At 34.4% G+C, this 15,313-nt stretch overlaps 1 protein-coding gene across 2 annotated transcripts; it reads left to right on the top strand.

Moving 5' to 3' along the window:
• The first annotated feature begins 445 nt into the window (after nucleotides 1–445).
• Nucleotides 446–9,942, top strand: LOC120079678. 2 transcript variants are annotated; one of them, XM_039033980.1, is made up of 8 exons: nucleotides 525–810; nucleotides 886–941; nucleotides 1,124–1,286; nucleotides 2,590–2,678; nucleotides 3,530–3,662; nucleotides 4,036–4,128; nucleotides 7,470–7,572; nucleotides 9,112–9,942. In XM_039033980.1, exons 1-8 carry the CDS (start codon nucleotides 637–639, stop codon nucleotides 9,669–9,671), a joined length of 1,371 nt encoding a protein of 456 aa, XP_038889908.1. In that variant the 5' UTR covers nucleotides 525–636; the 3' UTR covers nucleotides 9,672–9,942. The 2 variants fall into 2 exon arrangements, with proteins under 2 accessions (XP_038889907.1, XP_038889908.1); XM_039033979.1 differs by lacking the exon at nucleotides 2,590–2,678 and having other exon boundaries at nucleotides 446–810; nucleotides 1,132–1,286.
• Nucleotides 9,943–15,313: the final 5,371 nt, after the last annotated feature.

The following is a 15,313-nucleotide window of genomic DNA, read 5'->3' as shown; positions in this document are numbered from 1 at the left end:
AACCAACAGATCATGCATCGGATTGGAGAAAGGAAACCCTTCTCTATGGAAGAAGCAACACTGAAAAGTGTTTGAGGAGAGAGAAATGAGAGAACCAAACAGAGGGTGGGAAGATGAGTGGTATGCGAAGATGAGATGCGATATCGGTGGGCAAAACCTAGCACCGTGGAGATGTGGGGATCAAATGTGGGTAGTTGGGATATTGGTGGCCCAAACGGTGACATCTAAGTCACCCACATGATATGCCTTCTCAACTTGGGCTCCCAAACGGGCCCTCAAGATTTCGCTTAATCTTAACTAAAAAGACCAAAAAAATTATTTAAACCAATTAAAAAAATGTATTAATTGTGAAAGAAGGAAAGATTTGAGGGTCATTTATGACCATTTCCATAATTTAAGCTCGTGAGTAAGCTATCCCACTGGTTCCATTACAGCATCCAAGTGCCAAAACTTCCAACCACATCCAATCCACGAGACGGCGCGTAAAAGCGAAATGGCGCGTGGCATTTTGTGACCACACAAACACAATGCTTCCATTTTGGTTCTTCAATTCGCGCTGTGGCCGTTGTTACTTGTTAGTGCCATATCCACTTCTTCCCAATGTAACCATTCTTCACAATCCAACGGATTTACGCCATGTCCTCATCGCTCTGTTCCTCAATTCGGGCATTGACGCCGCACTACTGGCGGCGGAAGAACTTCAGATTCTTCCTATTGCTTCATCAATCAAACAGATGCATTTGCTTCGCACCTCGCTTCGTTGCTTGCTTGAACAACGACGACTCTGTTGCAATACCCAGACCTGCGCCCGTATTCACTTTCTCATTTTTTGTATTGGAATTCGACGTTCTATACTCTTTTTGTTTACTTCTTCTGGTTTCGCAGCTCGCTTTCGATCCTGCGGAGGAGCTCTACGGACTTGGCGTCGATTTAAAACCCAGGTTAGTCGAGTCTTCAGCTATGCAACTATTTGGCTTTAATTCTTGTGATTTGAAGTAGATTCTTTGCTGAACTGGTTATGGTTGCTGTCTGTTTTCATCTCGACAATTCAGTTCTAAGTCATCGACGCATTTTTTATAGTTAAGATTTGAGTTCAGGCGTAGGAATTAATTGTGCATTTCAGGAATACAGCTTCTAGCGCACCTGAACCCAGGTCCTGGTTTGGCCCAAATGGTCAGTATATCAAAGAGTTACCATGTCCAAGTTGCCGAGGCAGGGGATATGCGCCGTGTACGGAATGTGGAATTGAAAGATCCCAGGCTGACTGTTCCGTGTGTAATGGAAAGGTAATTGCTCTGGCTGACTAATTAACCATGTTAGCTCCTCCATCCTCAATTTTAATTTCAACAACGTGGTTGATTTTTATTTTTTGGGGGGTTCTGTTTGCAATGCTAAAAGAACTTTTGTCATACCCGAAAGTACTTTCCACTTAAAATCATATTGATGAGGAAGCAATTGTCGAGTGCTTTAGACCTAGCTGATTGTTAGGAAAACATTTAAAAACGTCTTTAATAATGTGGAACGAACATCCAGATAATTTGTGGAACGAACATCCAGATAATTTGTCATCGGACACTTTAATAATCAAAGTATTTTTGCTAAGATTCCCTATCTTAAAAGCATGCCCAAACAAACTATTAATTTAACTTCTTCTGCTCTCACTCTAGTGTTGGATTTTAATATGTAAAATTAGGGATCCCGAGGATACAAACCTATTTAAGGATTAAATTTTGAAAGCCTAGTAATCAACCTCCATGGTAAAAAAAATGGTGGTTAGATGATTTGTAGGACCTGAACTGTTTCATTTTGGCTAGCACATTCATCTCAATTTGGCAATAATCATACTGCATTGAAATTCTTGTAATTGGCCAATTGACAGTACAAAGAAATTGAAGACTTAATTTATTTCTAGGGGCCGACGACAAACAATCTATATTCCATAATTTGGAATGACTCTTATCCAAAGAAAATTGAAATTTTCTTCTGGGAACTTGGCCACGGAGGGATTGAAATGGTTGATTGGCTTCAATGTAGGATGCCAAATTTCCATCTTTCTCCATCCTGGTGTGTCAGGTATAACATGCATGCAGAATCACAATGCCATCTTTTCGGGTGCTGTCCTGGCAAAATGGTATTGGAATTATATATTAGAAGCTTGACGGTGGAAGATTTTTTATTCCAGGAAATATTATGATCTTTTGGCTTCTATTTTCATGGAACGTTCATTCAAAGGAGATAAGAAAACTCTGACTTGCTATCAACAAAACTTCCATTAGGAATCTTTAGTGTGAGAAGAATGGGTTAATCTTTAAGGATAAGGTCTCCACTTTTTTTAGTTTTATGGATTTGGTTATTTTTTATGCGCTTTATTGGTGTAAAAGCAAACATTTTTATAGAGATTATAGTCCTTTCTCTTGAATTACCAATGGAAGATCTGTTTTGTAATCCACCATTGGTGGTTGCGAGTCTTTTAACTCATTTTATTCATCAACGAGATTCATAGTGTTTCTTCCTTCAAAACAAAAGGAGAAATGCTGATTGTTCTACCCGTTTCTATTTGTTTGTTTACTTTTTACCCCATGTTGTCAGGGTATAGTGACCTGCCACCAATGTTTGGGGGATCGTGTCATATGGGAAGAGTCTATAGATGAACGACCATGGGAGAAAGCACGCTCCACGTAATTAACATCCTTCTCTTTCTTTTCTTCCTGTTGGTTCTTATTTTCATTGTAATTTTCATTGGACTCTAGCTTGTTGGAAATGAAGAAGTCGAGTTGAGGGAAAATTGATTTCTGGCATTATTCTCTATTTTACCGAGAGAAATGACCATGTCTCTTTGCTATTCCTAAATTGGAAGTCTAAAACCAAAAATCATGAGCATCTCTATCCGATGAGGGTTGGGATTTTTCTGCTCCAAAGTCCAGACCAGATTCTTAGAATAGATCAGAAGGTTGTTTGGTTGAATTCAATGGAAAATCTTAGGGAAAAATGAGAAATACCTTTTTTCGTTTGCTTCTTTTTTCTTAGGAAAAAAAGAAGGAAACAAAGAATATGGTTGATAAAAATGTGGAAGTATTTAGGGATGTCTGAAAAGGTGCGAGGGAGATATTTTAGATTGACAGACTGCAAAGAATGTTGGCATGGTTGGTTCTCTCTCCGAATTGGTATCCCTTTTCCAGAAAATATTTCTTTTGTCTTGTTATCGCTTCTTCCCTCTCGTCGACAGTTCTTTTTATTGATCCCTTTCTTTTGGCAATCTTGCTGTGACACAGTTCATCATGGTATACACAGCTGCAATCATGAATGCATTACATGTTATGCATCCTGACTTCATAGTAATAAATAATAATAACATATGAGTACCCTATTTCTCGGAGCCAGTTCCTACTAATGTTTCTGAAGTTGTGTGTATTCAATAAGTTTGTCAATTACCCATACTTGCTATGCAATTTCGGTTCTGGAGGTCTAATTCCAGATAAATCTATGTTGTTTTGGATATCTAAGTTTTTTCATGTGTTTGTCATGTCAGTTCTCCATTAAGAATGAAGGAAGATGATGAAGTCGATAACTTGGAAATAAAGCTGGAAGAAAAAAAGAAATCAAAGCGTGTTTACCAATCACCTCCTCCTGAAGTTGGTTTAAAGATCAGTCGATCACTAAAAGTTTGTTCTCTACCTTCCCTTACTTTGACCTGTTAGCTATTTCATACATTGTAGGATAGACAACCTAAACGACTGTGGATGAAAATATGCATGGACGTTCTTCAGTATAAAATATAGAACAGGCATGTAGTCTCTTGACTCCCATTGATGTTGAGGAATACAGTTGTATTCAATAAACTGATTTTTTTAAAAAAACAAGAAACAAAACTTCTTATTGATGAAATGAAAAGAAATAAAAAGGGAAAAAGACTCTAAAAGATAAAAGATATGCAAACTCAAGAGGGAGATTAAGAAGTATTGCTCTCCAAATATATGTGTTTGCTATTTACCAGTTCGTGAATTTAATCTTCGTTGTTTAGTTGAATGATTGCAGAGTCTCAATGCCAAAACAGGTATATTTAGTAAGAGAATGAAGATTATCCATCGTGACCCTGCGCTTCATGCCCAGAGAGTAGCTGCAATTAAGGTAAGTTCTTGAGATAATTTGTTCATCCATTTTTGGTTATTGTAGCAATCCCTCTTTTCTTAGCCTACTAGTTTGATTTACGTGCTAAAAGTAATAAGCTATAGTCACTTTTATATCACTAGAAGTTTAATGAAATTTATCTGATGCCATTTAATTCTACTATGGCCTAAAACCATAGACTACTGTTTGCTAATAATTGATACACTCAAGCGCACGGGTTTGAGTCAAATTATAATATAGAAACGATTTGAGACCGAGTATTCTTCTTTGGAGACCGGGTTATTAATCCTCTTAGCTATTGTGAAAATTTTGCTAATTTTATCTAAGAAATTGTAATCGATGGTGGTTGCACTAAAATTAAAGCAAGTTAATCAATTGAACAAGGAGAAATTCTGCCAAAGAAACATTCTAGGGTATTGACTTCCTTCAACGGAGCGATAGATTCAATTGATTAACCTTTAGACCGACTAACTCGATTACGTAATTCTAGAAGTCTAATGTCCAAATGTCCTCATTCGAGCTCAACTTTTTCTCACACTCAGTTTACAATCCAAATCCCTTTGCGATTACCTAACCTATGTGGCATTAAGACTTTTTGTTACTAACCTATATTGCTCGCTTATCACTCTTGTGCATAATTGAGCAATAGTCTAGCATTTTAGATCTAGCCTAAAGTCTTCTCTCTTGAGCTAGAAAATAGACATGCATCAATCAAACAGTGATCAAGTGCTTCACAACATTAAAGATAAAGATACTAGAATGTAATACAAATTAATCAAGTCCAAGAAATACAATTAAAACCACCCACGATCCATGAACTACATCAAAACCCTAGAATTAACTGTCATCAACCATCAACCACTCAAGTTGTTACAAAACTTGTATTTATATACTTCGTTTAATACTTCCGGAATATTGAAAGCACAATTACTTGGGAAAAAAAGCAGATCTGCTCCGAGAAGAGTCCATTTCAAATTGATTTTCTCTAATTGACTCGGCAGCTTTCGTTTTTGGTTGGGGCTGGCAGATGTGTTTTTTTGGCTCTCTCTTCTGCGTTGATATTTTGGAACTTTGGCATCTTGAATCATTTGTTTATGGGCTCTATGCTTTGTTCTTGCCATTTTGGTTGTATATTTTCCTTTTTGCTTCATTTGTTTTTATGGATTAATGGTTCTCTTTTGTATGGGTTTCTTCTGTAACTTTGGGAGGTTTCTCCTTTATGTACTCTTCGGATTATTTCTTTCATGTATGAAATATTTCTTATCCAAAAAAAAAATATTTATTAGTAACAATAATAAATGAGAGAAACTTCAAAAAAAAAAAAAAAAAAAAAAAAATAACTTTCAAGAAGGTACCTCAAAATTGTTAATTTTTCTCTAACCTTTGCATATCTCAGGGACATAAATATAATATATTTTCTCACTACAAAATAGACTTCAATGTTAGTTTGTTAATATTGGATTAGAAGCCATAGTGTAGCTCAGGAAGGTGCTGGGGAGTTTGTATCCTTGAACATTTTTCTATCATTTAGAAGTACAATATCTTGAAGTTGATATTTTATCATCCTTATGAACCATCGTGGGTTGGTCTACTGATAGTGGGAACATAAAAAAAAGGTCAAAGGGCTAAGGGGTTATGGGTTCAATCTATGGTGGCCACTTACCTAGGATTTAATATCCTACGGGTTTCCTTGACACCCAAATGTTGTAGGATCAGGCGGGTTGTCCCGTGACATTAGTCGAGGTACACGTAAGCTGACCCGGACCCTCATGGATATATATAAAGAAGATATTTTATCATCCTTATGTTCTGCCTAGTTAGTATTTAAAACACATTCAATTAGGATCGTGTCATCATTCAACCTTTGATTGTGTCCCCACATGTAAAAGTACAATATCTTGAAGTTGATATTTTATCATCCTTAGGTTCTGCCTAGTTAGTTGTTAGGCCACCAATTGTCCAACAATATAGGAGAAGGGGTAAGAATGTAATTATAGAAGGTTGTTAGAGCATGGGAATTAGAAACGGGAGGGAATGCCACTGATTGGTCAGTGGGGACCAATGAAAGAGAGGGAATGTTGAGGTGTAGGGGATAGATGAGAGTATATCATTACGGGGGATGGCTTATTTTGGTTATCTGGATTTTGGTTGAGTCTTCTCATAGTGAGAAAGGACTCTGTATTGCCTCAGGGCAACTTTTTTATATAATAATACTCGTATTTGTAAGGGAGATACCTTACAGCAGTATTTAAAACACATTCAATTTTAGTTTAGCCATGATCTTCATATAGAATTCCTTGCCTAGAAGCAGCTTTCAAATATCACAAAATCTGTTCTTCTACTGCTGACAAAGTGAGATGTACCGACTCAAAATACTCTTGCATAAGCTAATGTACTCCAATAGGGACAGTTTTCTGGTTGATTACTATTGTATAATAATATTAAGATCTGACTTGAATTTACTTCTAAAGTTCAGGGAATTCGGGTTTCTCTCTGACTGTCAAGTTGCACCTCGTCATAGTAAAATGAAATATAAGGAGTTCAATATGCTTAGCAGGGGAAATTTAATCACCTAAATTTCCGGCTTCTGTAATCAAGAGATAGAACTGATTTTCTCAACTTAAAGGGGAAAAAATGCATAGGTAAGGGAAAGGGAAGAGGGAGAGGTTTCTTTCACTGGGGATAACTATTGTTTGGATTTGAAAAACAAGTTTGCAAGCTTTTACAAGTGCTTATAAAGAAAGGTTAAGGCACTCAAATCCGCTTTGCCCTTACTGTTAAATTTAAATCGATTCACATAGGAACAGAAGTAGGAAATTAGTTAAATTAAGAGCCTTGGTTACAAATCCCTTTTTTTGTTTTTNCATACAAACCAATTTTTGAATGCAAATTTCTTAAATAGAACTTTTTTAACGCTTACTAAGAGATTCATTTGGTAGCCAGATACATAATATAACCTTACTCATTACCAATTAGATTTTGTTTTTAGTTCGGTATATTTGAAACATATTGCTTTGATTGTTACTCTTAGTATTAAAAAAGAAAAAGAGAACCCATTTTATTAGATGTTTACTTCTTGGATGGTTTACTGCAAACACAGATCAATTGAAATTCGATGTAGTTCAGATTGTACTAGATGGTTTGCTGATCCCAGGTGATTTATATGTGGATAACATTTTTTTTTTTTTTTTTAATGGGAATTATGCCTGAATATCAAATACAAGTCACAACCTAAAAGAACTTAAATTTCATTTTACAATGTTTTCAAATGCATAGTTGTCAATTTCAAGCCCCCAACCTATATGCTCCTACAAATATATGATCTTTTCTTTGTAACACAGAAAGCCAAAGGAACTGCTGAAGCAAGAAAACGTACTTCTGAAGCTTTGAAAGCATTCTTTAAGGATCCAGAAAACCGTCAAAAGCGGAGCATTGCAATGAAAGGTCATTTTTTGTACTCGATTTTCAATGCCTAGTTCAGCTTTATTATAGTAAGATAAGAAAGCTATAGTACTTTTATTATTAAATACTTTCTAAGGGTTAGATTGCTATAGAAAAATAAACATTTCACTGCCAACCTTTTACTGATTAAGGGATCAAAATCTTGACCAAAAAGTAATAAGTTCAAATCCTTAAAAGATTTTCTTGAAAAAAGGGAACCCTTCAAAAATAATTATTTCAGTATAATTTTGGTATCACAATCCTGCTATAATGTTTCTTGATAAACACTTTACTTACGCCTTAAAATGATTGACAATTAATATGATGTCACCTTAACATTTTGCTTTGGCAAACATTTAACTAAAAATTATAAACTATAGTCATTTCCAAAAGTTGGAGAGACTTGTCCACGGCTTCTTCTGTTGGGAGACAAATTTGCATGAGCTGTTAAAAACCCATTTTCTCAAGAATCTTGACCACGTTTGTAGGCATTTGAGATACAGATGGAAAGTAGACTGGAAACTTTAAAAACACCATCGGAAGAATTGGTCTCCTCTCCCCGTGCAAAAACGCCTCTTTTTTTTTTTTTCCTGCATGTTTGGGTCTTTAAAAGGTCTTTTCAATAGATTCGAGAAAATTGAGGAACCAGGATTCTCCTAGGATATATCCAAGTACTCGAGAGGCGACCTCCATAGTGCATCCAATATTGGAAGCTTGGGCCAAAACCTCTGGATTTAAGATTCATGCTGTCATGGTAGTTTTGTTGAGGCTGATCTTCATTCCAGCAATCCTTCCAAAAATTGAGAATGCTGAAAATTCGCCAAACTCTCTACTGTCACTCCTAAAATAAAACTATCATTGGAAAAATGAAAGTTACGGATGATAAAAAATTATTCTTGCTGGGAAAAACCTCCCATTTCTATTGCATGAATAAGTAGAAAAATAACAAAGAAATTAAAAGAAATAGTTACTCATAAATACAAAAATTTATGTGGAAAACTCCAAACTCGAAGAAAAACCACGACCCACTAGAAAAAATCCACGATGTGAAAAATTGTTACAATCATACAAAATAATTTTCTCTCTCGATTCCCAATTACAAGAGCACTCTTTCGAAATTTTATGCTCCTCTACTCTTTAATCTCACTCTCAAACTAGAGAATACAAAAGGGGATCTGACTAGAATTAGCACACCTTAGTTAAAGTGTTTCTAACTAAGACAACTTGAAACCAAAGACAGGCTCCTTTTATAGTGCTTGGAGCCTATGACTTCCTTGAACTTTTCCGATGTAGAAAAACTGCACTTCTAATATTTACCAATACCCAATGATTCTTTCTAACTGAATGTGGTTGAATTGGAAGACAACTTCAAACTTACAAGTCTTAGTTGCTAGAAGGATAGTCACAGGTTCACCTACCCAACTGCGTGCAGGTTGTTCCATGACTCGTGGAAATTTCTCAAGTGATTAGCACATTACTGAAAAGTGAAAACTATTACCTTTCATTATATTATAATGAAGCTGACATTTTTATCAAATGTAGGTGTAAAATTTTACTGTAAAAACTGCGGCCGTGAAGGGCATCGAAGACACTATTGTCCTGAACTTAAGGAAGATTCCTTTGATAGGCGATTCAGATGTCGAGTATGTGGAGAGAAGGGCCATAACAGGAGGACTTGTGAGAAGTCTAGGTTGAGTAGTATACCGATGACCGCAACAATTCAGCGCCGTTGCGGGATATGCGGTGGGAAGGGCCACAACAAGAGGAACTGTCAGAAGTCCGAGTTGAGCAATCCAACTAACGTACGAATAAATTATGCACATCGTCAGAGCCGTCGCAATGCATTGAGGTTGAATTTGATCAATAAAAATAGGATGGGGAATGCAAATAGGAGAGTGAGGCAGTATCATTGTAGGATCTGCAATAAAAACGGTCACAGTCGGAGGAACTGTCCCAATACTGATAGAGAAGGCAACGGTCTGACTACTAGAAGATCATACACCTGCAAACTATGCCATGAAAAAGGGCATAATATTAGGACATGCCCAAATAGAAGTATGAACAATCTACAGACAAATCTTCCTGTTGCTTTAAACCAATAATTTTCTTCTTGTATGGCATTGAAATTCAACGGAATTTATCGCATGAAGGGTGTCTGAGTAGCCATTATCTTGTTTTATTTTTTTGGGGTGTGGTGGTGTAATCATATTTATGTGGATGTGAAGGCCAAAGCAGTGCTCAGGTAAAGATTGAGCAGGATAGGTTGTGTCCTTGTCTACAACTTTGAGGAAGTTGATTTGATAATTATTTTGTTTCTAATTTTTCATTTTTTTGAAAATCAAGGAATGGTTTGCTAACCAATTTTTTTGGGCTCATTTAATAGTGTTTTTGTTTCCTATTTTGAGCCAGATGCATTGGATCACTCATTTGAATGTGTCCTTCGCTACGACTATGAAAGTTGATCAGACAACTATTTTGTTTCTAGTTTTTACTATTTTTGAAAAATTGAGGAATGGTCTCCTAACCTATATTATATTTTAAGACATTTACGATAACATTTTTCTTTTTGCTTTTTTTAAATATAAAAAAATAAATCAAAATATTTATAAAACATAGCAAAATTTTAGAACTATCAATGATATATGCTATCAGTGTCTATCAGTCACATTGTTAGACATTGATAGAATTCTATCAATATCTATCAATATCTATCATTCATAGTTTCGAAATTTTGTTATATTTTATAAATATTTTTAGCAGTTTTACCATTTGAAATAATTTTCCTTTTTCTTTCTTATTTTTGTTTCTATTTCTCATTTTTTTAAAAACAGACTTATTTGATAAGCATTTCAATTTTGTATTACTAAATTTTAAGAAATGTTTCTAAAAAAAGATGTCAAATTTGAGAATTACAAACAATAGTTTCTTTCTGTTTATGTTTCTAGTTTGTATTTATATTTGTTCTTGGTTTCAATTCCTAGTAGCGAATCCTAATTTAATTGGTGATTACTGCATATATATTGTTAGTTATTTCCTTTTATGTTAAATATATTATTTGTATTTATTGTAATTATTTTGCTGACTTTGTATATTTTTCTTCTTTGTATTAAGGGTTTCTTTTATTTAAGAAACACCTTTATTCTCGAATGAGAAAATAAAGTGTTATTTTTTAGCATGGTATTAGAACTGAAGCCCCTAAATTTTTAAGAAACTTATAAGAAACCCTAACCTTAGATCTAGTCATTGTTGCCACCACAAGTGTTTGGGAAACCAATCACAAGTGTTTGAGTTGAACCTTGAATTGGGTGACATATGATAGGTAGATAATTCAGTAATTCAATATTTTCATTCCTTAAAAAGGATTAAGCAAGAACTTAACCTCTTTGATATGCATGAATGGAAGTCAATAGTGGATTAAAAGCACTATAGGAAAATTGTGGAAGATTGTTGTATTTACAAATTTTTTGCAAGTTTCAATGTTGAGTTTGATGAGGTTAGAAGTAGGATACTTGGAAAAACCACTCTTCCAATTATTAATGATGTCTTTTCTGATGTTTGTAGGGAAGAAAGTCGTTGAAATGTTATGATTGGCAAAAAGACTATTGACTCAGTTGAAAGTTCTATGATGGTGATTGAAAATACTGCAATGAAGGCTTCTGATAAGCTAAATAAGACACATGAAAAGCCTCATGTCTTGTGTGAATATTGCAACAAACCTTAACATATGTGTGAAATGTGTTGGAAACCTCATGGAAACTTGCCAACTGGAAGAGTTCTAAGCAAAGTGAAAGGAATTCCCATCATAATAGTCCTAATTCCAGTATGGTTGACTCTAACTCGTTTAATAAAGAGCAAATTAATCAAGTTCTGAAGCTACTAAAGACTAATTCATCATCTGGTAATCCCAGTGTTTCCTTAGCACAATCAGGTAATTGTCTTCAAGCTCTCTCTTGTCCTAATTCATCTTTGTGGATCATAGATTCTAGAGTCTTTGTTCATATGACTAGTTCTTATAAGTTATTTGAACCATACTCATCTTTGTATTGCAATGAAAATATTTATATGGTCGAGGGTAGCTTTACCTTTACTGCATGAAAAGGAACTATTTGTTTGACTTAAAAAGTTAACTTACATTATGTTATTCATGTTCCCAAATTCGCCTACAACTTATTATCTATCAATAAAATTTTAAAGGATGCTAAATGTTGTGTTACCTTCTTGGAATCTCATTGTATCTTTTAAGATTAGGAATCAAGGGAGATGATTGGATGTGTTAGGATGTTTGATGGTCTCTATTACTTTAAGGAAGTTTCAACTAGTCATAAAAAAATCTAGGGCCTGTATAATGTTAATTCTTTTTCTGTTAAAGAAACTATAGTGCTTTGGCATCGTAGGTTAGAGCATCCCAATTTCTTCAGCTTAAAATACTTGTTTCAAAACTTATTTTTAAAGGAGTCGATTGTTCTGAATTTCAATGTGAAAGTTGTTTTTGCTAAACTTCGACGGCCCACTTATTTCTCTTTACCTTACAAGGTTTCTTCACCTTTTTACTAATTCATAGTGATATTTGGAGACCATTTAAAGTCTTGAATCATAGTGGTAAGTGGTGGTTTGTCATTTTCAATGATGATCACACTCGTTTAACTTGGATCTATCTGTTAACAAAAAAAAAAAAAAAAGATGTAAAAGAGGTTTTTGTTTGGTTTTATAACATGATTGAAACTCAATTTCAAATTAAAATCCAAATTTCACATTTTTTTATAATGGCATTGAATATTTCAATGAAAACCTCATTGACTTTTATAAGATAAGGGAATTCTCCATTAAGCTACTTGTCGGGACACTCCTTAACAGAATGGTATTTGCCCTTATGTTTTCTATGCATGTTCCAAAATATTTGTTAGGTTATGTTGTCCTCATAGTTGCATATTGTATCAATCGAATACAGACTAAAATTTTGAATTTTAGAACTTCTCTAAATCACTTCAACGATTTTTTTTCCAGTGTTAGTCTATTCTCTGATCTACCAATCAAATTATTTGGATGTACCGCTTATGTTCATAATCCTACCCTTTTCTAGTCTAAACTTGGTCATTGGGTCGTTGAATACATTTTTTATCCTTTATGTTTCTCACAAAAAGACTTACAAATGTTTTGACCCTATGACCAACAAATATTTTGAAAAAAATGGTCGTATCTTTCTTGGAAAATTTGTAGGAAACTGTGAAGGAATTGAGCGGAAATATGAGGATCGGTCCCAATTTTAATATTACACAGAACGCAAATTACAGTCACAAAACTTATGCATAACACAAAATTTACAGCATGCATTAATAAGAATGGAAATTAGGGTTTAGAAGCCCTTACCTTTAAAGAATAAATTTCTTCAAGTGAAAACCTCGATCCAAATCGTCACGAACGAATCGATCTCCAAATGGCCACCACAACGAAAAATTTCCTCTGTATTCTCTGGGATGAGAATCTGTAAGAAGGTGTGGGCTCTTAGGTTTTTGAGAGAGAGGGAGAGAAATTGAGAGGAGGAGAGTTTCTGTGAATTTTTTTTTTTTTTTCAGAGAGAGTTCTCTTTTCTGTCTTCTGTGTAGAAGATGAAGACACCCTACCACACTCAAAAACCAACCACTCACACATAGTCAGTTGATAGAAAGATCAAGGGAAGGAAGTAATTTCCCTCCCTTAAAAAATTCAAAAAATTAAAATTAAAATTAAAATTAAATAATAAACTAATTTTAATTTAAATATTATTTATATATATATATATATATATCACATATAACATATAACCTATATAATCTATAGTTTAATATTGTATCATATACAATATATAATCTATATAATTTCTCTCAACAATCCATGATATTTAATATACATCTCATTTAAATTAATTATATGAATCAAATTCACATAATTAATATTTGAATCATATTCAAATATTTATTTCTTCTCAATTAAGCTTTATAGTATAATGTATCAAATACATTACAGTAATTATATCATATATAATTAAATTAAATTAATTATATCACATATAATTAATTTTCTCATTTAATTTGAACAATTCAAAGTAATCCAGAATTGATTCTCATTAAATCATTGTTGAGCTATACAGGGGACCTCATGGACCTATAGCTTGAACTCCAATGGTATTTGAATAATTAATTAAATTTATTTAATTAAAATTTTCAACATCCATTAAACTAACGGGTACTCCATTAAAGACGGACAATTGGACTCTTCACACTACAGATATATTTCTGTGTCCATTGGATATAACTAGTCAACAGTGCGATGACCCTTCACAAATTGCTCGTAAGTACAACTAGGCCAAAATTACCATTTTGCTCCTATAGTTACATCTAATCCTTAAGGATCCCTCTAATGAACAATAAGTTATAATCCAACTATGACCAAACCCTCTCGGGCCAAGAGAGGGTGTGGCCACATTAATCAAGCCCCAGAATCAGCTCTTAAGGGAGCAATTTACCTACTTACCTCGACATCAGGGAAGGAGTAAATTTCATCTTGTGTAACTGTGTTGCTAGCTTCCCAATCAGATGAATCCCCGAAATGGTAGGCATATTGAGTCGACGATCTGGCCACTTTCACCCATGCAAATCAAAGGATCGCCTTCATTGGCAGAAGTTCACAATTCACTCAGGATTAAGGTCATATCACCTATGGTCATCCTGGTGAAATGTAAATCTCTACTATTAATGGTGTTATATAATGAAACTAGTCATTTCATGGTCCGGTCTTATATAAACTCTCTGTATAGGATACCTCCGCTCACATGTCTCCACATGAATGATTAGGATCAGATCATGTGTAGTACTTTACAACACTTGTAACTCTACAAAGCGAGTCATATCCATAGGGTCACCAGGATAAGGTATCTAGCTTTATCCATCTACTACAGACCGTTTTGGTTATCCTTTAAACGTGATCCACCCGTATGTCTCTACATACATATTTAAATTACATAAAATAACCTAGGATCTTAGTTTATTAGATTGAGCAAATGTTCATAAAATAGCAATTATTTTATTAATAATACTTTGTTTATACAATGTTTACAAACTACGAGAATACAAGAGAGATTTAGGACACCAATCCCAACAATCTTCCACTTGTTCTAAAGTTTAATGAGCCAAATGTACAATACAAATAAAGTACAAAATACAATAAACTATGACATACACTATACCCCAATAACATCTCCCACTTGCCCTAGACAATATGTCGCATGTCTCATAGACCCAGACTTTCTTGTCATAAATTGATATGCCTTTTTCTCTATCTGAAAACATAATGTAATAAAAGGTGAGTATATAAAATACTCAGTAAGTGATCCTACTACGAGGGTCAGGCTATGCAAGTACACAGGATGAATGCTTCATAATTAGTAGGACATACATACTATAACTGATCTTAGATAGCTATCTAAATGAATAATCTATCCTGTCCAATCACGAATATCTGGTGATCCGGAGGCACACAATCATACATTCTAGTGAACTGGTCAGCTCATGATCATAACATGGAAGTGAACCCCTTGACTCACGGTAACATAACATGGTAGTGAACCAGTTGATTTATTGTATCATAACATGGTACTAAACCTATTGGCTCAGGGTAATGGACCACCATCACAAGTTAGGTTAAGTTCATAGTCTCATACACTCCAATGTATTGATTCTTAACGCCTATTTTCATGGAATTCACATAA

The sequence above is a fragment of the Benincasa hispida genome, chromosome 6, assembly GCF_009727055.1.
Source record: "Benincasa hispida cultivar B227 chromosome 6, ASM972705v1, whole genome shotgun sequence".
Lineage (NCBI taxonomy): Eukaryota > Viridiplantae > Streptophyta > Magnoliopsida > Cucurbitales > Cucurbitaceae > Benincasa > Benincasa hispida.
Note: the sequence above shows the minus strand (reverse complement) of the source record. Positions and strands in the feature narration are given on the sequence as shown.